The sequence below is a fragment of the Pelodiscus sinensis genome, chromosome 16 (assembly GCF_049634645.1).
Source record: "Pelodiscus sinensis isolate JC-2024 chromosome 16, ASM4963464v1, whole genome shotgun sequence".
In the NCBI taxonomy this organism is placed as follows: domain Eukaryota; kingdom Metazoa; phylum Chordata; order Testudines; family Trionychidae; genus Pelodiscus; species Pelodiscus sinensis.
In genome coordinates this window covers 18,617,906-18,644,339 of record NC_134726.1, presented here as the reverse complement: position 1 = coordinate 18,644,339, position 26,434 = coordinate 18,617,906, and the positions used below count along the sequence as shown (strand labels likewise).

At 45.6% G+C, this 26,434-nt stretch overlaps 1 protein-coding gene across 1 annotated transcript in view; it reads right to left on the bottom strand.

The window, feature by feature from the left end:
* The window catches only part of NOMO2 (NODAL modulator 2), a 37,637-nt gene extending 18,337 nt beyond the window's left edge, over positions 1-19,300 (bottom strand). The window contains exons 1-16 of the mRNA XM_075899375.1: positions 19,084-19,300; positions 17,957-18,046; positions 16,798-16,843; positions 15,709-15,809; positions 15,508-15,614; positions 15,247-15,319; positions 14,016-14,168; positions 12,944-13,081; positions 9,247-9,336; positions 7,928-8,033; positions 7,331-7,481; positions 6,444-6,621; positions 4,888-5,029; positions 4,313-4,444; positions 3,299-3,435; positions 548-635 (exon numbers count right to left, since the gene is read on the bottom strand). Of these exons, the coding sequence (XP_075755490.1) occupies positions 548-635; positions 3,299-3,435; positions 4,313-4,444; positions 4,888-5,029; positions 6,444-6,621; positions 7,331-7,481; positions 7,928-8,033; positions 9,247-9,336; positions 12,944-13,081; positions 14,016-14,168; positions 15,247-15,319; positions 15,508-15,614; positions 15,709-15,809; positions 16,798-16,843; positions 17,957-18,046; positions 19,084-19,215 (1,864 nt within the window). The 5' untranslated portion in view covers positions 19,216-19,300. The remainder of the gene's footprint in view (positions 1-547; positions 636-3,298; positions 3,436-4,312; positions 4,445-4,887; positions 5,030-6,443; positions 6,622-7,330; positions 7,482-7,927; positions 8,034-9,246; positions 9,337-12,943; positions 13,082-14,015; positions 14,169-15,246; positions 15,320-15,507; positions 15,615-15,708; positions 15,810-16,797; positions 16,844-17,956; positions 18,047-19,083) is intronic.
* Between the last annotated feature and the right edge of the window lie 7,134 nt (positions 19,301-26,434).

Below are 26,434 nucleotides of genomic sequence, written 5' to 3'. Positions count from 1 at the left end.
TCCAACTGCTTGCTGACCGATGCAGTATCAATATGGCAACAATTTAACAATGAACTGAAGATAAAATCCTAACACTTAGTAAAACACAGAGTTGTGTATTGATGTTTCTCCTAATCAGGCTGTGAGGGGCATTCAGTACAGAAAAGCTTTAAATCAAACTTTCTGAAGTTCCTTTTCCCTGCTTGGACAAATCTTTGGTACCTTTTCCCAACCTATCCTGGAAGGAACTCTGGGTTACAATGAGATCTATGGGATTTCTGAGGTCACATTCTAGTAATGGAGAGCCCATTTATGAACAAAATAAATTTAGCAGGCAAATGTTCATATAAGTGGTCAAAGAGGAGTGCCTCACACCCAATTCAATGAAAGTTTCTGACTTCAATTTGTTTGTGAATACATCAAAAACTGAAGAGTAAGGTATTTCTCTATATGAACAAAACTATAGCAATAACCCCTCAGAGATTTAAGAGGCCACGAAAGATCATTTACTCTAAAAACTGCTAAACTTCCAGCAATTTGTTTTAAATCAACATTAAAAAGAAGCTACCTGGCTTTGAAAGACAGAAACGGTTAACTCCTTTGGACAGATTATAAATGCCAACATTCTCTGGTCCATTTCCATCCTGGTAAAATTCCTGAATGAGGGACCCCCAACACAAAAGATTATTAGCAGCTACCAACACAACATTATTTACATGGCAAATACTAATTACAGCAACCAAAGATCTCTAAGCCCTTTACAAATTCTGAAACAAAATACAGGACTATGCAGCACTTTAAAGACTAACAAGATGGTTTATTAAGTAATGAGCTTTCGTGGGACAGACTCACTTTCTCAGATCAAACTGTGGAAGAAAATTGGCATGACCATATATACCAAAGGGATATAATCAAAAAAAGTGAACACACATAAAATTGACAAATCAGACTTTAGAACAAAGGGAGAGTATGGGGGGAGGTTAGTGTCTATGAGATAATGATATTAGGGGTGATAATTGGGGAAGCTCATCACTTAATAAACCATCTTGTTAGTCTTTAAAGTGCTGCATAGTCCTGTCTTTTGTTTCAGAATTTGTAAAGGGCTTAGAGATCTTTGCATTTAAAGTGTATTAGGAGCCAGGTGGGCATGCAGCCCGGCTTAGTTCCAACTCGTGCGGGGTCCGGGAGCTCAGACCCGCCTGTCTAGGAACTATAGAATAGTTGACTAGCCCATAGTAATTCATGAGGTTAATCAACTATTCAATTAACCAATATTTAACATCCCTAGCATTGACCAGACTTGGTAGGAACAAATGAGCTCAATGAGGTACCGAAAAAAATCAGCACACACAATTTCAATCAGGAATGACCCAGTTCACACCGCTGTAATTCAGACAGGTTTCCTTTCCATAACCCTTCCTTTACTGCACTAGATTGAACTTTCTGAAGTACATTTCCGTAGATTACATTCGCCATCTTACACTTTGACCAGACATTTGCTAGTTTCTAAAACAACGTAGTAATAGTTTAACAGGTCTCTTGTTTTCAGAGAGAGAGGAAGGATGGTCTTGTGGTTTGGCACACGGACTGGAAACCAAGAGACCTGGCTTTTTTTTTTTTTCAAGGTCTGCCACAAAGCTTCCTATATAAATGTAGAAAAGTCACTTACTCTCCTTGTGTAAAATGGGAAGGACAACAATTCTCTGCTTTCCAGGGATGACAGGGGGATTAAATCAATGTTTGCAAGGTGGTAAGATACTACAGTAAGAAGCATCACAGAAAGAAGCATCAGAGACAGAGCAGCAAAGTACAGCAGCAGTCAAAAAAGCAAACAATGTTAGGAATCATTAATGGGATAGAGAATAAGACAGAGAATGTCTTATTGTCTCTATATAAATTAATGGTATGCCCACATCTTGAATACTGCGTATCTCAAAAAAGATATATCGGTATCGGCAAAGGGCAACAAAAATGATTGGGGTCTGGAATGGATAACATATGAAGAGAGATTAAAAAAGATTGGGACTTTCTATCTTAAAAAAGGGAGGAGACTAAGGGCGGATATGATAGAGGTCTGTAAAATCATGACAAGTATGGAAAAAGTGAATAAGGAAAAGTTATTTATAGGTTGCACATCTAAAAACCTGGGTTCTCTGGTCCAGCATGACCACAGATGTTCCAGGATCAAAGTGTTCCAGGGCATTGCAGGAGTGTGGGGGGACAGAAGTCAGCATGCAGTTCAGCTGGCCAGTAAGGGAGGAGCCAGAAGCTGGTGCACTGCTCAGCTGTGCTGGGAGACAGCTGGGCAGGAAGCCAGTGTGTGGCTCAGCTGGGTAGCAAAAGGAGGACAGAAACAGGCACCAGGAGCTGGCACACAGCTCAGCTGAGCTGGGAAGGGCCTGGGAGCTGATGCACAGCTCAGCTGGGCTGCAGGAGGAGCCAGGAAGTCTGTTGGGGGGGGAGGGGGGTAACTGGAAAGGGGGAAACCAGCAGCAGGGAGCCTGAAATGATCTCCCCTGGTCTGGAAAAATCCCTCATCTGGGACCAATCAAGTCCTGAGGGTGCTGAAACAGGGAGATTCAACCTGTACTTGTTCCCATAACATAAGAACTAGGGGTCACCAAATGAAATTCATAGGTAGCAGGTTTAAAACAAACAAAAGGAAGTTTTCTTCATGCAGCGCACAGTCAACCTATGGAACTCCTTGCTAGAGGATGTTGTGAAGACCAGGATTTTAACAGGATTCAAAAATGAACTAGATAAATTCATAGAGGTTAGGTCCACCAATACATATTAGCCAGGATGGGTAGGAATAGTGTCCCTAGCCTCTGCTTGTCAAAAGCTGGAAATGGGTGACAGGGGAGGGATCACTTAATGGATTCCCTGTTCTTTTTACTCCCTCTAGGGCATCTGGCATTGGCCACTGTCAGAAGACAGGATATTAGGCTAAATGGACCTATGGTTTTTCCCAGTATGGCCATTCTTTGCAAGCCATAATCTCTGCCTACCTAAAATCAGCCGGCCTACCATCCTACATTTCCTTCCACACACTGCTTAGTTAAGGGAACTCTAGCATCTTAGCCTACAGATAACCATTCCTAGTACGATACTGGCATCCTTCAACATCAACAGAGACTGGAATCACTTCACTTCCACAATGATTCTCACCCAAGTCTACATAATACTCTTTCATCTCTGAAATGTATTGGAGAGAGCTTTCCAACAGAAGAATAACTGCAGAGATTCCAAACTGCATACCTATTGTACTGTGCTGAACTGTACTTGTAAAAAAACATAAGATGATGTGTCACATACATACCAGTGTAATTGCATGGGAAAGAGAACACCTCAGCATATACCCAGTCTGCCTGAATTCTATTCCAGACACGTCTTCCTCCATAACTTCCAGCTCCAAAGATTTATTCTTCCAGCACCAGTCTTCATGTATAATGCTAACTAGAAAACATGCACAATGGAGCAACTCTTTGTGATTTATTATTGGGGAAGCAAATGTTATCCTTGTTGCATGGATGTCTTGTATAACTCTGATTGCTCCCTGATGAAACATTTCCCACCCCCAACTACTTAATCTTAAACCCATCAAACTCAGCTATGGGGCAACAGCAAACAGCCATGCAACATTACTGCTAATTCAACCATATTTCGCAACCGAAAAGCTGAATAGCAAAACCTTTCAAGTTGTTCGCATGTCCTGATCTCATTGTAGGTGTGACACAGTGAAACGTAACTAGAGTAGATGAGGTCCTTTGAAAATCTCTCTTTATAAGATTACATTGCACTGCCCTATGGAACATCAGGTTGATGAGGAAAATCTGTGTCCCCCTTTCCTCATTCAGCAAACACTTTATGGTGAGCGGTTAACAGTTTCTAAAACATTGTTAATAGCAGTCACACAATTACCACAGGAGTTGAGTGACGGGGGAAGAATTAGGTAGGGCCTGATCAATGCTGTCAGTTCTGGCATAGCTACATTTAAGTCAATGGCCCTTTGATTTACATCAGCTAAAGATCCAGGCCTGCATGTATAATTCCCAGAACCTATGGAGACTTTGACTGTAGATTGATTTCAGAGCTGGGTACAAACAATAAGAAGAGTAGAAGATATTCATTTGTAATATCTTCTAACTACTCTCAAACATCAGGCTAATCCCCCTTAGACTGTGGGAGTTATACATGCAGACCTGGATCTTTAGTTGATGCAACTCGAGGCAAGTTCTGGAGTAAACAGGACAAAAGCCATTTTAAGGAAAAGAGGAAGATTACAAATTTAGTAACTGAACTAGCGTATCAAGAAATTTTTTTTAATCCCTACTTTTGTATTTGCCAGGTAGCACATTTTCAAATGTGAAAGCCATAGAATCCAGCTTTGCAGAGAGCTGCAGGTTGCGCTTTTCTCCCTGGCGGCTCACAGACTGCAGAGCCACCATTAGGTCACCACAAGAATCTGTAAAAACAAGCAAGACAGACAAAAGAATTACAAAGACTTTCAGTTTGCAAACCAAACCCATTTTTCCCTTTTCTGGTGACAGGGAATTAATCTTTTAAAGGGGTTATTTATTAGGCACCTATTTACAAGAGCTTTTTGTATTTTAGCACATTTTTGTTCATTAATCACAATATATTCTTAGAGACTAACTGGGGTTGTCTGGGAGCTTAGAAACAGAGGCCCAGATTAGTCTCCTGGGTTCATCTACTCTGCACCTTGCAGGGAAGGCCCATGGGGAACAATCTGGGTGTAATTATGACCAATTCCACAGTGTTCTGACCCCAGTGCTTTCTACTGAAGTAGGCAGGCACATTCTGCTCAGGTGCAGCAATATCCCACGGATTGCATACACTGCTAAGAAGTCACCACCTCTACGCTTTTACTTTCAAGGCAGGACTTACCCAAACAGGAGATTTTCCCTGAAACGGAGGCTAGAAATTGAGAAAAGGTCACATCCATCACTGGCCTGTCTGCAACAACAACAGGGAACGTTTTGGGTTTCAAAGCAAGTCCTGCTCTGCTTTCAGCCTCTGGAACCATTACCTGCAGGGTATATCACATCACCAGAGGCTTTTATTTAAATGCTACAATAACTGTACTACAAACAATTAATTTATCAGGGATTAGGAGCTGAAAATTTACTGTATATCTTAGAGAAAACAGAACTTAACCTTGGGAGCATTTGCTTTTCAGAATTATCTGGTCACTACTACAAAAATATAGTTCTACCAAGACAGTGCATGAGCCAGATGTGAGGGTTTCCATCTAAACTGCAGTTTCCTCCTAAAAATTTCTATAATATCTGTGCACCAGGAACCCTCCTAACCTTCCAATGATAACCTGCCAGTCCCACCAGTTGCAACCGATAGGAAACACTACTTTGGGATTAACTCTGTGAAGGCCAGGGCAGTCTGTATTTAGGAGTCTTCAACCACTTCCTAACAGCATGCTTCCTAATCCTCTTCCAGCAGGAATCAACTGTGAGTTCCTAAGCTCTCAGCTGGAAGGCGACCCTTGTTGGATTTAGTTGCTCCTTGAATTGCAAGCAAATATTTAGGCTGTGTCTATACTTATATGGTGTATAAACATTACTCTCTCCTAGTTCAAGTATAGCTATGCAGAATGTGAGGTACTGCTTAGGCAACTAAAGCCATCCAGAACCTAAGGGTATGCACCCTACCCAGCTCTTTGCACACCCAAGCTGTCCCTCTCTCAACTATACTGCTATTTTTAGCAGTATACTGTCCTACTGCCTCCCTATTGCTGGAGCTTTTCCCTGGCCAAGTCAAAGCAGAGAACTGCCAGTCTTTCATTGCTGCATATAGCTACACATACCCTACACATCATTATCAGTGCAGACAAGGCCATGGAGACCAGGAAGAGGCAGACTGCAACATGCTATATGGATGAGTCTCACTCACACAGCAATACAAGAAGGAATGGCAGACAGGGTTTCAAACCAAAGACACAAATAAAAACAACTCTATAGACTGATCTATTACTTTTGCCAGATCTGAACAGAAAGGTGTGCAAGAACTAGGAATGTAAAATCCCATTTAATTGTTTAATCAGTTAAACATATTGTTTAATCAGTTAACCAATTAAGGGGGGCTATAGATGGGGGCTGCACTGACTGGACTGGAGCAGCCCCTGACTGCAGCAGGCCAGGGTGTCCCATAGACAGGGGCTGCTCCAGCATATTGGCCAGAGCAGCCCATGCCTGCAAGGTGCCCAAGCCCTGGTTAAACATTCACATCCCTAACAGGAACTTCAACTCCATTAGAACACAGCAAAGATTACTCTGTCCAGTGTAAAGGGACTAAAAGGACTGGGGAAAACATCTTTTCAGCTTCTTAAACAGAAAGTAAAACATTCAAGAAAACCAATATTTCAGTATCTAGAAAATAAATTACTGCACTTTCCATTGCAGAAGGAGATAACTCAAGCTTACTCTCACCTGGATGCTATATGAACCCGATTTTGCCTTAAAACAAAATGCTCCATGAGGGTCAGTCTCTGATGTAACCAAAGATGCTTTGTCCTTGTCTTGTGGCATCATTATTACCTTGTATTTATTGAACTGTTTGATTGTATCAGGGAAGTGAGTTACCGAAATCTGGCCACACACACTGAATCTACAAATGAGATTGCCATCCATTAGCATTCAAATCCCATGAAAAGAAATATCACTCTGTTGGGGTATGTCTACACTGCCACCCTAGTTCGAACTCGAGTGGCTAATGTAGGCATTCGAAGTTGCAAATGAAGCCCGGGATTTAAATATTCCGGGCTTCATTTGCATCTTGCCGGGCGCCGCCGTTTTTAAATCCCCGTTAGTTCGAATTAGAGAGCCTAATTCTAACGGGGATTTAAAAATGGCGGCGCCCGGCAAGATGCAAATGAAGCCCGGGATATTTAAATCCCGGGCTTCATTTGCAACTTCAAATGCCTACATTAGCCACCCTAGTTCGAACTAGGGTGGCAGTGTAGACATACCCTTGGAGACAAATATGTTTAATGCAGTGCACATCTCTTAGTTACTCCAAAATAAACCAGTAGCATTAATACAAGTTACTATACAATCAACTTACTGGTATCATCATGCAGTTTCTGGCTAACAGGTGGGTTTTAAATCGACCTGCAGCATCCCAAATTAAACTAAGCATTTTTCAAAACTAAACACCATATGCATTTTTCTATGGTTACAACAGGTCATTGTTAGCACAATGCAAAATAGTACCTATGCCGCTGGTACTACAGATCATGCACTTGAAACACTGAAAATCTAAACTTGCCTATTCATTTTTTTACATTGATTCACATTTCTGCTCTTATCATACTCACCCTGTTGCTATGATGTCAGCCAGCTGAGGTGTGTTCGGTGCAATTTTTACTGTAATGGTATCAAAGAAAAGGTGCTCTTTTTGGGCATGAATGATGTACGTGCCTGTTGTTATGTTTTCAAGGCGGAAAGAGCCATCGGTTTTTGTTTTTACTGTAACAAAAAGAGAAGACAGTGAGGAAAAGGGATTTGAAGTGCATATTTTTGTCAGGGTTAGGAAAAAATTCTGAAAGAGCCTTCAAAAAGCTCCAGGTTACTTTTAATGAGCATCATGTGGCAAGAAATCGTCAAAGGCTTTCTTACTAACACTGCTTTTGTTTCTGTTTCTTACTGATTTTTCAAGCGTTTTAAGAGAAATTATGACAAACCTGTAGAAAAGTGAAATATTATTACAAAAATTACAGGACTACTGTTCTAACAAACTACAAATGGAAAACCAATCCAGTAACTCAAAAAAAAAACCCTTTAACTTGTCAAATACGCCACAATGAAAATATCTTACTGCTCTCTAGTCTTTAATTCAATATTAGGCCCAATTCCCATAGTTCAGTCTGACTATGGACTTCCCCACAGCACCACAGGCCAAGACAATTGCACACCTTTAATTTGGTCATTCAGTGTAACAGTAGCATCAGCAACACCTTCTCCTTCAGGGCCATTCAACACCCGGCCAGTGACTGAGAAGCCCATTACATGGAAAACAGGCTGTTGGAGAAAAAAATAGTTTAACATTTGTGTCCACCATAACAGTGTTTGGCTGTACATTTGCAACTAGAGCAGTGGTTTTCAAACTTTTTTCTCATGACCCTGTTGAAGATAATTGTTGATGCCTACAAGCCAACATAATTTGACTGGAGTGTGGACTCCAAGGTGGGACTGAGGATGAGAGCATTGGGGTGTTGGAGGGAGCTCCGACTTTTAGGGATGGGGGGGGGGGAGAAGTCAGGGCTGGGACAGGAGGGGCTTACTTTGATATGCTCCCCAGACAACAATACAGCAGGAGTGCTAAGGTAAGTTTCCTGCTTCTCCTAGCACTGCAGACCATGCTCCGCCCCCGAAGCAGCTAGAAGCAGGTTCCCAGCCAATGGAAGCATAGAACTAAGAGCTCAGGGCCAGGGCAGCATGTGGAGCTCTGTGAGCTCTCACCCTCCTCCCCTCTGCCTGGGGGCCAGCCTACTGCTGGCCACTACTGGGGCATAACAGTCTGCGGTGCCAGGACAGGCAGGTAGCCTGCCTCAGCACATCCACTGGTCACCTGATCACCCTTCAGTAATGAGATCCAGTGCCTGACAGTCCACAACAGGCCTATATTTTGAAAACCACTGAATAAGACTGCAAATTTTCTGTTTTAAAAACAAAGAAAACTTTCTTTTCACTGTTAGAACTATATCTCCCTGAGGTGTTTGCTATAACTTCAGATCAAAATTAAAAGCAGCTTATAGCAAAAGCTGCAGAAGCAGGTTGACTTTGAGCTCATTCTTTGTATCTCAGTAGTGTCTCAGTCATGCAGCAGGATCCATTGTGCTGGGCTCTTTACAAACACCAAACAAAATGACAGTCCCTGCCCAAAGTGTTTATAAACCAAAGAGCTCACATAACCGAGTTAAAAGGTTACTGTCCACTTGCACTAAGGAAAGGAAAAGTTCATTCATCTGCTGGATTATTTTTCGAATTTTGCTCTTTCTTTAAATCTCAACTCTCAAAGCACCATTAGCGCCTGATCCCTCCCCAATATCAGGAGATTACGTGCTGTAAGGTTTGCTTCATACCAAGCATTGATCAGGAATTTGCTTAGCATTGATAATTAAGAAAACTCTGGAGGAACAAATCTGCCCTCTACCAAAATAAATTCAATTGTTACAGGTACACATTTACAGCAAAAGTTTTCCTCTGTAAATAGCTGCAGTTAACCCCTCACCTCAATTTTCAGACTGTCGTGCTCTACCAAGAAGTCCAGTCTAGATGGAGCAACATCAAAGGTAATTCGCTCTCCCCTGTAGAATGGTATCTGGAAGAAGATGCATTTCTTTGATTCCTAAACAGCTATGGTATAATCAGTGTGTTGTATCCTATGTGGTATATCAGACAAAGTTATACTGCCAGCAACCACAAAGCTCCCGTTCTTGCTGCCTTTCTGAAATGGAGTTGAAAATTTTCTGGAAAAGTAATTCAGAGGGATGGCAGCATGGAAGAAGTTAACCTTTCAGAAATGTTTTGGTTTGGCAGACTTATTTAACCATAACAGAGGAGAAATTAAATCAGACAACTCAAGCTGCATTATAAGAGCCCACACAATCACACATAAAAGGGAACTGGTAAGTGCTGTCCACAGTCAAGAACAGCGAATATAAACATTATGCTCTGTTCTTAGTCATTTAAAACCTAGCATTCATGGCAAAATATTTTCACTGGTAGTCCTAGCATCTAGTACAGATGAGAATTTACAGCACACACTGAGAAGATTGCCTCAATGCAACAGCTTGCAATTTCCTGCTAACACACCCAGCTACAAAAGCAAGCAGCCATTATAAAGAGGAAATACAGAAGGGGGCCATTTCCCCACTGTGTGCCCTCAGGTTAAGATGAGTCTTCCCTAGAACTCCATCCTACATATTTTCTAGAAATTATTTGGGTGAACAACAATCACATGTATTCTGAAGATTTCCAAGCTTTTATACTAAGAATAGATTTATGCAATTTCCAGAGGTGAGAAGAGGAAAATAATCAGGCCCTTTGCATCATCTTTTTCAACTCTCCCACTGACTCCCTGAATACCTCATCAAGTCTCTTAACTAGTTATGTCTTAGTTCACCCATCTGTGAAAGGAACGGAATACTGCAGGGGGAGGGTAGCAGAGGATATGGCAGGTGACATGCTTGTCAGAACAATCATTCCTGTCAATGAGCAGGAACACTTCGGTATTGCAACGGGAAGATCAAGTGTGCAGTTGCTTCACTTATATGCAAAGACAGGGAAGTACAATGTTAGTGCAATCAGAACTGAGAGTGCCTCAACACCACTGCACACACTGGCTGAAAGTAAATATGTTTATTAAGAGTAGCGAGTGAACTAAAGAGGAGTGGTGAAAGAAGAGGAATCCAGCAGCATCTACTTCAGGGGTGGGCAATAATATTTGATGGGGGCCACTTCAAGATTTTGGAAAGTGGTCAAGGGCCGCACTCTTCCATATTAATGGAGGAGATGCTGGGTCTGGAATGGAGGTTGGGTGCAGAAGGGAGACTGGGAGGGAGTTGGGATGAAGCAAGTGGTTGTGACTTATGGCAGGGGACTGGAGTGCAGAGGTTTGGGATGTGACCTAGGTTAGGAGGGGATTGTGATCTGGGGCAGGAGATTAGGGTGCCAGATCTGGGAAGGGGTATGGATGTAAATGGGGGACAGAGGATTTGGGTATGTTGGGGGGGGGGGGGAAGAGAGTTGGGGGAGGAAAGAGCTGGAGTGCCAGAAGCAGGCTGTGGCCAAGAGACTTACTTGTCAGCTGCCAAACTAGCCTGCCTGCCTGCCGACTTAAAATGTTTCCCAGCTAGCCAGCCTGACTGGCCACGTGCTTCAGGAATAACTGAACTCAGGAGAGGGGACATGATTCTTCTTAGCTGCTTTTATTCTAACAAGCAGCTCCCATTGGCTGGTTTCTGCCAGAAACCGACCAATGGGAATGTGCTGAGGGGGTGGCTCCTAAAACTTCCCGCCTCCCCGTAGTTTTAAAACAGAAACTGAGCCCTGCAGCCAGATTTCTGCATGGTGCACAGGGCTCAGGGCCATGCTGAGGAGCCTGCCTATGACACCCTGCTGCCTCTGCAAGCCAGATCTGGTGGCTTGGCAGGCCGGATTCAGCCTGCGGGCCATATTTTGCCCAAGCCTGATCTACTTGAAGCTTTGCAGCCCAGTCAGTCTCTGGCTGAGATGAGAGCTTGATTTGTTTTATAGGCACTGCCTAAGAAACCACAGGACACAGCTTTCTCACACCAACTTACTTTAGCACCAACATTTTACACTGCACAAATATTTTTCAGCTATTCCATCTCATTCAGGAAGCGTTCGTTAGTGTATTTTGGCAGAGAGAAAATAATGAATTATGATTTATAAAAAACAAGAAATCCACAGCAATCTAGTGCAGGGGTTCCCAAACTTTTTGACACGGGGACCAGTAAATCCATTCACGAGCTTTTGGAGGACTGTTAACATTCATTTGCATATTCATTAAGCAAATGATTAATATTCAAATGAGTTGTTTCTCGTCCTCCCAAAGCCCCCAGTGCCAGCGTTAGCAAAGCTTTTGATACGGTCAGCCACAATATTCATGCCAGCAAATTAAGGGAATATGGATTGGATAAATGGACTGTAAGATGGATAGAAAGCTGGTTAGACCAGGGTTTCCCAAACTTTTTACTTTAGTTGGAACCTGTTTTTTTTTTTCCAGGACTGTTTTTTGCAGCCCGAATACATTTTTAGTGTTTCACCCGGCTGCACCCTCCGCCCGGCCTGGGCGAGGGCTTAGGGGACCCGGCGCTGCATGGGCACTCCAGGAGGCGGGAGCAGGAGCAGATTGGGGGTAGGGTATCTGGCTAGGAGGGAGGGTGCAAGGAAGGGTAGGGTTGCCAGGTGTCCGGTTTTGAACCAGAAAATCTGGTATTTGAGGGTTTTGTCCGGGAAACAAATTGAGAAATTACCAGACATATAAAATGTCCGATATTTTCTAATTAGTTAAGTTTTATTATAATTAGGTGCATCAGTCCTTAGCTGCGAACTGCCTGGCTGGTAGATGTGCTCACGCTGCCTGAGTGTGTCTACCTGCCAGGCAGTTCGCAACTACTCGGGGGGGGGGGAGGGGAGGGAGGGGAAGGGAGGCGGAAAATGGAATCCACCAGGGACAGACTCACTCGTCTGCCAGGGTCTGCATGTGCCCGGGTCAGTCCCGCTCTCCCCCTCCCTTCTCCTCCCAATCTCCCCAGTCCAGCCCTGCTGCCCCCGTCCAGCCCGGCTTCTGGTTCCCCCTGCCCCCCCACCAATCTCCCCCAGACAACCCCCTCCCCCCCGACCAGCCCCACTGCCCCCATCCAGCCCTGCTTCCGGCAGCTTGTTCTCCCGTTCTCCTCCTGATCTCCCCTGGCAAGCCCCCTGGCTCCTGTCCAGCTCTGGTTCTGCCGCCTGCCCTCCCCGATCTCCGTGGGACAGTCCCACTGCCCCCACCCCTGCTTCCGCCAGCTGCCCGCATCTCCGTGGGACAGCTCTGCTGCCCCCAACCCTGCTTCCGCCAGCCGCTCGCCTCCCCGCATCTCTGCGGGACAGCACCGCTGCCCCCAACGCTGCTTCTGCCGGCTGCTCGCCTCCCCCCATCTCTGCAGGACAGCCCTGCTGCCCCCAACTCTGCTTCCCGGCAGCCAGTCCCACCCCCCCCCCCCAACACACACACACACACACACACACACACACACACACACACACACACACCTCCTCCCAGCCCGCTCTGCTCCCCTCCCGGCAGCTATGCTGAGGCCCGGTATTTTTCTCCCGTGGCCCGATACTAGGCCGCGTCCCATAGTTTGGGAAACGCTGATCTAGTGTACAAACAAACAATAGATTTTCTAGCTACCTACCACAGTGTATTCCCCACTTGGCAAGGACAAGAAGGTGAAAGATCCATCCTCTTTTGATATAACATTGCACAGGTACAAAAGAGACTCATCTTTTACTTGGAACCCATCAACTGGAGAAGTGTTGCAGCCCATAATATCCTGTGCAAATTACAAAGCAATATTACATCTTTCCCCCATTTGGTCTGTATTCACACAAAGCAACAGATTTTCAAAAGCAGCCTCTAAAATTAAATCTGCAAATTACACATCCAAGTTCTCGTGTGCACTTTTTTGGAGGCAAATGTTTAGGTGTGCCCAAAGAATTGTGTGTGGCTTTCAATGCATATTCTGAAAGTGTATACACACACACGAGAAAATGAAATGAATGCAATGTTACGGTCACCAGTTTAAAAGGCACGAGAATCAAGCAATTCAACATCTAACAGTCACACTCTAGGTCTGTAATGTAATATTTATAAAACTGTAGGCAGGATTAGTAGCTTAGGCTAGAGTAGTGTTTTGGGTTCCTCCCCCTCCCCCAAAAGAGGGGTAAGCACCTAAAAATAAAGCACTTGAGAAAAAATGAGTTATGAACCAGAACATTTGTTTTCCTAGGCCTACACTACAGTTGGACTTGCCATACCAGGTAAGATCAAGGTCCATCAGGTGTGATATCCTGCCTCCAATTGAGGTGAGAATCTGATGCTTTACATGAAGATCAAAAACCCTATCGCTGCACAATGCTACACCAGAAGTTCTTCATTTAGCATGCAGAGACAGGTAACTGGACAAATAAGACTTGAAAAAAAATGTAGGGGATTAAATCCCCCTCCTCACCCTTCCAAAAAAAAAAAAAAAAAAAATCTTGATTCAGGCATAAATATGCCCACTTGGTTTGTCATGTACTACAAATAAGATCTCATGCACATGCTTAATCTCACTGAGTCCATGTGAGTAAAGCAAATGCAGATGTGTTCATAAAATCAGGGCCTTTTTGAAAAAGAAAAATCAAAGGTGCATCATTCATTATTCAACTACAAATGTTCTCATTTACATCCTAATTACTAATTAACTGTCTCCAATCTTCCACTACCTCCTTGGTGACTGAGGAAGAGAAAAGAAGAAACATGACTCCTTTCATGGGTTCCCCATCACTCCGCACAGAGCCTGAAACATTGTAGCCAGCAACGAGGAGAGGGCCAGCAGCATAGGCATTGGAATTGGTCACTCGCACCACTGTGTTTGCCTGGAAAGTTGAAGCAGATACATTTCAAAACAATAGGATGCCTTTTTTAACTACCACAAAGGCACAAAAACATTAAACAAAAGCAAGATAGCTGAACAACGATGCAATTACATACATAATATTAAAAATGGATTTATAATCCACAACATAATTCAGAATGAGGATGATTCAACGCAGCAAAAGGTAGGGATGTTAGCGGGTAGCCATTTACATGATTAACCAATGAACCCAGGCTTATCAGTTAATCATAACAGTTACATGCCCCCTAGCCCTTGCTGCCTCTCTATTAGAGGCAGCAAGGGAGGGGGAAAGGCAGGAGCCAGTGCCGTGGGGAGTTGGCTTCCTGTGAGTGCCGACTCCCAGGGAACCACATGCCCCACCCCACACTGCTGCTTCTAATAGAGACACAGAAGCAAAGGGAATGGAGGGACAGGTGGGAGCCAGTACACTTGGGGAGCTGGCTTTTAAGCCACAAACACCAGCTCCCACCTGCCCCCACCCATGTGTAAACAAGTAACCACTAAAAAAATCCAGTGGTTATACATTTACACAAATACACATTAGTTAACATCCCTAGCAACAGGCAACGTGTCAGACAGAGGATCCTCCCTCCCCCGAAAGAGCACCATTAAGTTGCTTTAATAAGAGACTGGGACCAAAAGAAGTTCACAGGAAGTAAGCCACTACAATAAAGGCCTGGTCACTCACTGGTCATTCCAATGAGAGGCTGGACTGCAAATGCTCTGTTTACAATACAAGCAGGAAGGTACAGCCTCTGCACATGCATTTTTGACTATGTAGTCATTTAGTTTGCTATCCCTGTACCTTTCAAGCCCAGCGTGACAAAGCAATTTCTATCCTCCACCTGAAGTGACAGTTACAGAAAACTAGGGGGGCAGTGCAGCATGCTCTGGGTGGTGCTGAGGGCTGGTTGCCCCCAACCCGCCCAGGACAGCGTCTCCTCCACCTTCCCCGGGGGCTCCGCGAATCTCTCAGCCCCCCCTGGATTGTACTAATTAATAAACACTCACAATAAACAAAGTCACCTCCCTTTTACCAATATTTTCTGAGCACTAACCTCTTTCAACATCCAGGTGGGATGAGATGCAAAGATTTCATATTCTCCGGGAAGCACTTTGAAAAAAGCAAACCTGAGCAATACAAAATGTATTTTTTCCCCTCAGTATTTCCAGTATATTCACATTAACAGAAGATTTGTTTAAAAATATGTAAGCAAAAAACTAAAACATTAGTAATAATCCCAAATAATTTAAAATATTTTCTTCCCAAATCTACTAATGCTGTAAATCAATCAATGGTATGAGCACACAAAACTCACTTTCCTCCAGCTTGGGTCACAGTAGTTTGTATATTTACTTCAGTACCAGGATTTCTCAGTACAACCTGGACTCCAGCCGGACCTAATGTTTGACCCTTACTGAGAACCTGTCAGGATGAACGAAAAATAAAGCATGTACTGCTACTATGAAATAGATATACACTGTTAAAGACAGGAATGTCAAAATAATAAGAGTCTAACCTTTCCAGTCACAGAAAACCCTGTAAACACAAAGTTAATATCTCCTCCTTTTGTGCAAATGTCATTAACACCATCCACATGGATGTCCACACTAGTTGGCTCTGGAAAAAAAAATGAAATTGCAAACTACATTAGTGCTGCTCTGGTCCAGCACAGCTGGCTGCAACCAGAATTCATCGGCAAAGGTCTGTAGCAGTAACCATACTAGAGCATGACCCATGGTAAGAGCCTTGTGAGCCCCTTCCTCCACCCACAGCTCATTAACTATTACATGATCCAAAACTCCATGCACTTTAATCCTACAAAAATAAAGATCTTGGTGTCTTGTGAAATTTCTTCCCAGAAACAGGAAGAGTAACATCTTTACAAGCTAGAACTATAAAGCAGGTGATGTGTAGTTCTGTAACCCCCTCTATCTACAGTTAGGCTTTAAAAGAGCTTCAGAACTCACTGAGCATGTTCAAGATACAACGAACACTCTAAAATGGTCACTGTTTCTACAAGCGTACCCACAACGACCCTACTATTTATTTACTGCATATATAAATAAGAAGCTCCTATCACAACCTCTAGATATTTCTGACATTTAAAACAGACAAGGTCTGATTTTCAAAAGTACACAGTTTCCACAGCTCCTACTGACTTCAGCTAATTGATGAGCACTGGGCATTTCCGAAAATTAGGCCTATAATTCAACCAACGCAAAATATAACAAATCCAGCAGCCTAACCCTTCGCCCGGCAAGCCACACAAGTCAAAAATAAAAATACAGTATTCCTGAAGACCATTCTAATTTCCATCTATTACCCCCCACTCTCCTAAATCAACTCTCCTAGGCTTAACCAAAACAGGGGACCAAACTGTACAGTCAGTGTTTTTTGTTATATGCACAATAAGGATTAGACTAAACTCATTTTCACAGAAAGGTGCATGTTAGACATTTAAAACATAACTAGGACATACCTAAGTACCGCTTAGCTCATTTGAAACAATTGCTTTTCCTGCTCACAAATCATAGCCAGTCTCAAGGAGGCAGTGGAACAGTTGCATGTGCAATTGCACCATTTCTACAACAAATCAAGTACTCACCAAAACTCCATCCAAGAGGAGGCTCAATCTTAAGAACAAAATCACCCTTAAAAAAAAAAAGCATAATGAGGATCGGTTGATTTAATTGGAAAAGTAGCATAAAGAAAGATATTCAGCACATCGCTTCAGTGTTTCAGACAATATATAAGAACACATTAAAAAAATCCAAAGCATTATTTTCAAAATCCCCAGGACTGCCTGAATATCTCCATTCAGGAAATAGGTCAGGGGGCAGTATTCCCTCTAAGTTGTGCACTTTAGCAGCCACTCAGGAGAGATTAAAATGCCGCCCAGATGATTGGAGCGCCTATAGCTAGGTTTTTTGTGTTTACTGGTGGTGCACATTTGCATGTGCCTCGGTGTACATAAAATTGATTCTGCACATGGATTGAAAAAGTCTACAAGTGGATGGAAAAGATTAGAGCAGTGTTTCCTGATTTTATTTGGCCACGGAACCCTTTTCAGCTTAAAATAATTTTAAGGAACCCCTAGGGTTCCCAGAGTAAAATTTGGCAAGCAAAAATAAATAAATAAATAAATAAAAGCCCCGCCAGAATTGGTTGAGCATAAAAACCTGCAAAATACTGTCTCTTTAAGAGGGGGCAGGGCAATGCCGCGTTCTCGCGGAACCCTTACTTTCGCTTTGCGGAACCCTGGGGTTCCATGGAGCACCAATTGGGAAACACTGGATTAGAGGAACATTGGTCTGGGACCTCTCCTCAACAGTGTCTTCCATTTCAGTGACCCTATATATCAGTGACCCTACCTTCAGGAGGCATACTGCCCTTCCTTGAACTCTATGCAGATAGACCGATACATGCATTAAAGACTCCACTCAGGCACCCAATGGTCCGCCTATGCAGTGCTCATTATAGTATTGGGGCCTAAGCAATGGAAATGTGAAAGCCTCCAAGTTATGAAGAGAAGGGGGGAATAAATGTTATGTTAATTCAGATAATTTAACCAATTTAAAAAAACAAAAACACTGAGCTATTAGAACATTTGAAGCAGATCCCCCCCCCCATATAAATATCATCTTTCCCAGTATAACTTTGCCTCACACTCTAATGAGACGTTTCATTCTGCAAACAGGACTGAATTTTAAATTGGTCCATTATATTATGGCATGATGGAGAGCACAACAGTTTTGGCTTCTTACCTTATCATACAAGGGAATCATGAAGTAGCCATTATTTGGGGCACAATCTGTTTGGTATTTTAGAGTTCCATGCTTTGTATATAATTTAATCTACAAGAAACAGAAAGATGAAAAGGTGTCTCCTTGAAAAATTCACATGCAAGTGAAGTCTGAAAGAGGAATTCCCAGTGAATTGTGTGCCACAAAACCATCACACTCTTCTACATGGTGAAGAGAAGAAAATTTGTCAGGCAAAAAAAAATCCATACAAATGTATCAGATTTGAGAAAACATAGATGAATGTTTTAAAAGGCACAAAACTTAAAATAAAAAGACATTAAAGGGATGCTCAACTTGAAATCTAGTCAACATAAAAAAATAGTTAATGTAATGTCATGCAAATCCCCAATTCCCCACCCAATCTCTTTTGTGACTTTACAATTACATTTCCCTAGGTTTTTAATTGTGTTCTCTCTCATTCTGATACAAAACTGACAAACAAAATGAAAATTAGTTAACTGAGGAGTCAGAGAAAAACGATTAAAAAAATGGAAGAACCCCCCCCCCCAAAAGCTGTCAAATACGCACAATGGGCAAAAATTCTCTGTGTAGTCTGCCAGTTCAAGTAAGATTCGCTGCTACTAACGTTGGCAGGCAAACACATTCAGGCAACGTTTGCTTTTAAGAGGCATGGGCGCTCCCTTCAATGGGGCATTTAAACCGCCCTAATTCTCTGCCACATAAGCTGGACCTTAAAGGCGGCAGAAACTCCGGGAATGCCAAGACAACCAAGTGCATTTCAAGGGCAGCAGTAACGCCCCTTGCAAACACAGCAGCCGCCTCACACTTCGCCAAGCCCCGGAGCGCGGCCTTGTCAGAAAGCCGGGCGGGCGGCGAGCGCCCCGCACTCAAACCAGAGACAGCCCGAGGCAAGGCCCCGCGCCACAGACCCTCGCGCCCTGGGCTGCCTGACGCGCGAGCCAACGGGCGGCCCCACCGCGGCTCCGGCGAGGGGGGCACGTGGCGGCGGCCCGCCAGGCAGAGCCGGGCAGCGAGAACCGGCCCCGCCCGGGGTGAGGCCAGCGGAGCGCGGGGGGCACGAGTCCCCTCGGGGAGGGTCCCAGCTGCGGGGCGAAGTCCCGGCTCACCTCGATCAGGGAGTAGCTGATCTCCACGTCGGACTTGACGAAGCCCCCGCAGCCCACCACGATGTCCTCGGAGCCCCGCGCCAGGGCCCAGCAGAGGGCCCAGCAGAGGGCGGCCGCCCAGCCGCGCCGCATCCCTGCCGCCTGCCCGCGCGGGACCGGAGCGGGGCGGCGCTGAGTCACGCTCCGCACCTCGGCCGGCTCTGCCCGCCCGGCGACAAGCGGCCTGGCCAGGAGGGCCGCGAGTAGACGCTGAAACCGCAGCCTGCTGCCATCTAGTGGCCTGGCGGGCTCCTGCACCTGAGCGCCCAGGTTCGGCCCCAATCCCCCATGATATCCTGTACCAGTGGTCACCAGCCAGCGGCTTGGGATATGCTGGTAGTCCTTGGGGCCCCTCACAGGTGATCCTGCCTGGTTTGGCCAAGAGCCTGTCAAATGCCAGCACTTCAGCTGCCCCTCCCTGCACTGCTGTGCCTCTGCCATTTGCCTTGGAGCTGTTCCCCTCCCCACCTCCCTGCTTGGTGGGCAGGGAAGGGAGAGGAGGGCGTGCTGAGCTCAAGGTGCCCCATCTCCACAGAGCAGGGCTGGGGGCACAGCAGGGCTTGGGATGGAGGGAGTTTGCTGACTGCTTTTGAGAGTGGTGCAGGGCCAGGTGAGCCTGCCTTAGGGTATGTCTACGCTAGTTCAAACTAGCGGGGGTAATGTAGTCATCCGCAGTTGCAAATGAAGCCCAGGATTTGAATTTCCCGGGCTTCATTTGCATGAAGCTGGCCGGTGCCATTTTTAAATGCCGGCTAGTTGGAACCCCGTGCTGCGTGGCTACACGTGGAACGAGGAGTACAGCTAGTTCGGATTAGGAAGTCTAATCCGAACTAGCTACTCCGTGGCGCGTGTAGCCACGCGGCACGGGGTTCGAACTAGCTGGCATTTAAAAATGGCGCTGGCCGGCTTCATGCAAATGAAGCCCGGGAAATTCAAATCCCGGGCTTCATTTGCAACTGCGGATGACTACATTACCCCCGCTAGTTCGAACTAGCGGGGTAGTGTAGACATACCCTCTGTTCCACTTCACCACCACCCAGGAGCCACATGTGGTAAGCACTGTCCAGCTGGAGCCCGAAGCCTGAACCCCCGCCCCACTCATAAACCCCCTCCTGCCCCAAGCCCCTGCCCTAGCCCCGAGACCTCCCTAAACCCAAACTCCCTTTTAGACTCTGTATCCTGACCCCCCCCCACACCACAGCCTCTGCCCCAGGCTCAGCTCCCCTCTCACACTTCAAATCCCTTAACCCAAGACCAAAGACTGCACCCCAACCCACTGCCCTTGCCTGATGAAAGGGAGGAAGGATGGAGTGAGCAGGGGAGAGCCTCAGGGAAGGGACACAAAGGAGGTAGTGCAAGAGTATTTGGGTTTGAGGTAGATCCTGGATTGCAGTAAAATTCAAAAAAAGTGATCTTGTGCTTAAAAAGTTTGGAGACTACTATCCTATACACAGCCCCCTCCTTCCTATCCCATGCTCTGCCCCATCCCCCAATGTGATCTTATACCTGGCCCCATCTCCACTTGAGATCTGATAACCAGCCAGCCCCACCCCCCATCCAATATTCTGCGCCATCCCTCTGTCCCCCACCCTCCTGCATTCCTAACCCTGCCCCATCCTATAACCTGCCCCAAACCCCTTGATCCCAGATTCCTATAGTCCCAGTTCCTATACTTTGCCCCATCCCAGCCTTGAAAAGCTTCCTCATACCTCTCCACTCCTAGATCCTATATGTCACAATCAGATAACCTACCCACAGCTGCTCCACTCCCTGTTCCTATAGCCTAGCATAAGAACATAAGAACGGCCATACTGGGTCAGACCAAAGGTCCATCTAGCCCAGTATCCTATCTGCTGACAGTGGCCAATATCAGATACCCCAGAAGGAGGGATCACAACAGGTAATCCTCATGTGATCCTCCCCTGCCTCCCACTTCCAGAGAAACAGGTTAGGGACACCATTCCTACCCATCCTGGCTAATAGCCATTCATGGACCTAAACTCCATGAATCTATCTAGCTCTTTTTTGAACCCTGTTAAAGTTCTAGCTTTCACTGCATCCTCTAGCAAGGAGTTTCACAGGTTGACTGTGTGCTGAGTGAAGAAAAACTTCCTTTTGTTTGTTTTAAACCTGCTACCTATGAATTTCATTTGGTGACCCCCTAGTTCTTATATTGTGGGAATAAGTAAATAACTTTTCCTTATTCACTTTTTCCATACCAGTCATGATTTTATGGACCACTATCATATCCCCCCTTAGTCTCCTGTTTTCTAAGCTAAACAGTTCAAGTCTTTTAAATCTCTCTTCATATTGGCCCTGGCACAGGGTTCCTGTTCCAAATCCTAATCCCTATTAGGGATGTTAGCTATCAGTTGATTGAATAGTCAACTAACTGCATGAATTCTTAGCGGTTAGTCGACAAATCTATAGTCCCTGGGGTCAGGGACAGTGGCAGCCGCATGGGGTACCAGGCGGGAGCTGGTCTGCAAGGAGAGCCAGTTTAAAACCCAGCTTCCCTTGCAGACTGGCTGCCTGCTGCTCTGTTCTGCTGCTTCTGATACAGGGTGGCAGCAGCCCGTCTGTGGCAGGTATGTGCTCCCCATGGACAAAGGCTGCTGGGGGGGTGGAGGCAAGGAGGCTGGGCTCCCCGTGGACATGGGATGTTCCCATGAAGCAACCTCTGTCTGCAGCGGTGCTAGTGCTGGCCCACTCGGACAGGGTCTACTGCTGCAAATCAGCCTCTGCCTGCGGCAGACCCAGGCAACAGCGTGGGCGGGGGGAAAGCAGCGTGGAAGGGCAGGCAGTACTGCGGAGATGGTGCCAGGAGGAACTGGCTTTTAAGCCAGCTCCCCCCAGCACTAGCTCCTTCCTCTTCTCCCCCTGCTGCCCCTGTATCAGAGGCAGAAAGTGGGGTATGGAAATGCAAGTAGTCAACTAGATTAACTGATAAGTCTAGTCTTATTGGCTAATCAACTAGTCGACTACTCATTCACATCCCTAACCCCTAGTTCCTATTGTCTTCTCCCCTTGGTTCCTATATCCCCAGTGCTGACTCACTGCTCCCATCCTATGGTCTTGTCATATAAGTATATACTTGCTACAAACTAATGAAATTCAAATACTGGACAATAACACAAGTAGCACTTTTCTAAGATCATTTTAAAACCTCATTTCCTATGTTCATACTAGAACATAATCATCTAGGGGTACATCTACACAGCAGCATTATTTCAGAATAATTGATGGTATTCCAAAATAAAGAGTGTGTCTACACTGCAAGCCATTATTTCAAAATAATGGCAAGCTGGAGGACTTCTTACCCTGACTCCTGTAACCCCTAGAACAGGGGTGGGTAATAATTTTTGACCAGGGGCCAAATTCAGAAATTTTGTAAGTGGCTTGGGGGACCCTGGAAAGGGCAGGCCTCAGGCAGAAGGAGCAAGGCCAGGACACTTCCATGCTTCCCTGCCCACAAACCAAGATTGGTCTGGGGGTGGGGGAGCACATGAAGTCTTTGCCTCCGCTTCCTCCCAGAGAGAACCCCAGCTGTTCTGAACAGCTGGTAGTTCCCTCTAAGTGCCTGTGGTGGTGGGCGGAGACTTCGCACGCACCCCCACCCCCAAGCCAACCAGGGCTAGTGGAGTGGAGGGAAGCATGCGAAGTCTCCTCCCACAAAGTCTCCTCCCGCCCTGCCCCTGTCTTGAAAGGAATGCGCTTCTAAGCACTGTGCGCTCCCTGCAGGATGGGAGCAGGGTAGAAGGAGACTTTGCATACTCCCTCCGCCCCCAAACTCTGATTGGCCTGGTGTGTGTGGGGGGGTGAAAATTCGCTCGCTCCCTGCGCTCAGGCTCATGGTGCTTAGAGTCAACTGCCAGGGTTGACTAAGCACAGCGCACTCCCTGGTCTCTAAGCCCTGATTGTCCTGGAGGTAGGGGGAATGGCAGGACCTCTGCAGGCCTGATCAACCTGCTTGGCAGGCCGGATGCAGCCCACAGAGACCCTTCTGCCCACCTCTGCCCTAAAAAAATAATTTACCAGCCCAGGTCATTTATAGTTATTTTGTAACTATTGATAGTTATTTTGTTAGAGCTCTACACTTTGTTCTGAATAACCTCTTGCAACCTGATCCAGATTTAGTCACTGACACTGCAGAAATCTTCCAACTAAAAAAAGGCATGAGAAGATGTACAAAAGCCAGGGGTTTGCTGTAAGAGAAAGTCTACAAGATCTATCTCAAGAATTCTATTCACTGGATTTAAGTACTTGAAAGCTCATTAGGCAGGCACCAACTTTCTCTTTGTGTTGGTATAATGCTCAACATAATAGGACCCTGATTCACTAGCCCCTATCAGTTACTCTAATACAAATACATTAAATTATTATTTATTAATAATCATAACAATAGTGAAGGTCCAATTTTCTTAGGTGTAGATTCCAAGGTGTCCAATTTTCTTCTACCCTTCCCAATGAATTTAGTTAGGGCTACAGGCCCTCAGTGGTTTTCCAGCTAGGGACTGCATTTCCCTCTTCAGCTTCTACATTGGTATTTTCTATGGCTTACAGTAAAGGCAAATTTTCAAGAGCTCTGCACCTAGTAGCTCTCATTGTTCTTCCTAAGCTCTTGAAAATCAGGTCAGTTCACGTAGGTGTCTAAGATCTTGTCTACACAAGAAAACTGTACGGCTACGTCTACACTGGCCCCTTTTCCGGAAGGGGCATGTTAATTTCAGCCATCGTAGTAGGGAAATGCGCGGGGGATTTAAATATCCCCCGCGGCATTTAAATAAAAATGTCCGCCGCTTTTTTCCGGCTTTTAGAAAAGCCGGAAAAGAGCGTCTACACTGGCCCCGATCCTCCAGAAAAAGCGCCCTTTTCCGGAGGGTCTTATTCCCTACTACGATGGCTGAAATTAACATGCCCCTTCCGGAAAAGGGGCCAATGTAGACGAGCCCCATATGTTTAACTGAACTTACACAGGCCTGAACTACACTGGAAAATTAGGTTGTTTTTTAACTACATAGGCCAGATACGTGAAAAATCCACATTTCTGAGCACAGAACAACATAGTTAAGCAACCCAATTCCCCAGGTACACAGTCAACAAAATAATTCTTCCATCATCTTAGATTCTGCCAGTCAGGGAGTTGGATAATTTATTCTGGCTGGAGAAATGCCTTTTCTCAGTGTAGCAATTTCTACACTGAAGTGCTACAGTGGCACACCTGTAGCATAAGTGTAGACAATCAGTTAGAAACTAATAGGCCTTGTCTAGACTAAAATAAGGAATAAGGGACCTTTCGGAAAAGGTTTTATTTTCCGAAAGATCCCCGTCTAGACTGGCGCTTTTTACTGGCAAAGCTCCGAGCCAGAAAAAAACGGCAGCCATGTTTATGCAAATGAAGCAGGGGGGATTTAAATCCCCGCTTCATTTGCAATTGCGATCTGTCTTATTTGCATCCCTTTTATGGACAAGGGATGCAGTCTAGACACAGCCATATTGTTTAATAAGTACAGCCTCTATGGATATTGGATTAACAGTGCCTTATATCAAGTTAGTTTTGGTTTCTTCCTAAGTTAATTAAGGGTATGTCTATACTGCAGAGATTATGGCTGTACAGGTGACTAGTAGCACAGACCCCACATCACCAGAAGGGGGTTTTGGTGTAGCAACCCCAAGTAACAGAATGAAGTTAGCTAGTCATCCCTTGCATTGACATAGTTGTAGTTGTGTCTGGGGGGAGTGTTAATGCAGCCTAGCAAGATTATTTAATCAAGGTTCTGGGTTTTTCATGCTCCAACCCACAGCGCTATGCTGTTATGGCTGTGGTTGCCAACCAGTAGATCGGAATGTACCAGTAGATCTTGGAGCCTCCGAGAGGTGATCCTGACTGGTTTGGCTGGGAAGATATCAAGTGATGGCACTTCAGTTGCCCCTCTACCTACTGTCATGCTGCTCCTATCCTCTGCCTTGGAACTGCCCCTTGGGAGTCTCGTGCTTGCTGTGCAAGGTGTGGGAGGGAGAAGAGGGGGGCTGATTTCAAGGTCTCTCTCCTCTCCCACTTCTGTACCCCATCTCCACACAGAGAAAAGGGGATGGAGGGAGCTTGACAATGCAAATCTCTGTCACTTTGTGTGTGTCTATCATTCTCACAACACACACTGTCCTTCACTCTGAGCTCCTGACCCAACATATACATGGGGGTTGTTACTATTTTTACTGTTTGCAAGGAGGGTTCTTTTGGGGTTTTGACTGGTCTGTGCATTGCATTTCATAGCTTTCATTTCTCTCTTATACTTAAATTTAATTTAATTCTTTGAGTAGTGAGTTGTAAATTGTCTAACCTTTCATGTCTGAAGTAATTATCCCTATGGTAATTGTGCTTCTGGAAGGGGCTGGCATGTCCCTGCAGTCTGAACATGGGCTCTCCCCATGCTGTCCTTGCTTGTGGACACCACTGCTGCAGCTCCCATTAATCAGCGATGGGGAACTGTGGCCAGTGGAAGCTGTGGGGTCAGTGCCTGTATATGAGAGGCAGCACAGGGAGCCATTGTTGTACATGCCAGCTGCTTTTGGGGGTGGTGATGGTGCAGGGCCAGGATGGGAGTTTCTGTGCCTTAACTCCACTGCTCCAACCCTGGGGCAGCTGTCTGGCCACTCCCAGGGTGGGTGGCTGGGACTTGAACCCACAGCCCCTGCTCTCTCCACGCTAATACCCTATCCCCTACTCTGCTCAAGAAGCCAACCTTATCTCCTCAAGGTCCTTTATCCTGATCCTGCCTTCCTAATATGGGAGCCAGCTCCATCCCTGGGATAATTGGTGTTGTAGTGGGGGAACTCCATACCACCACCCGGTGCTCCAGATGCTATATCCCCTAGGGCACTTGCCCACCCCCACTTCCCTCCCTCTAGAGGGTCCATTATCCTGTCTGGTCACTCCCAGGGTAGGACTTAAACCCACCACCCTGTACTCCCCACCCTATCCACTAGTCCACTCAAGAACCCACCCCACCTTCAGCAGGTCCCTTATCTTGCCTTCCTCGTGTGGGAGCCAGGTCCATCACTGGGACAGCCTGTGTTAAATGTCTGCCTGCTCCCAGGATGGGCAGGGAGGAAAGAACAGGACTCAAGCCCCTTGTGCTCCCAAGGCAAATGCCACATCACCCTAGCCCACTCAAGAACCCCCCGGGTCCCTTATCTTGTGTTGTCTCTCTGGTCACTCCCAGGGTGGGGGCATGGCTTGAGCTGCCAAGGTATGACAGGACTCAAGCCCACCACCCTGTGCACCCCAGGGGAATGCCCTATCCCCTAATCC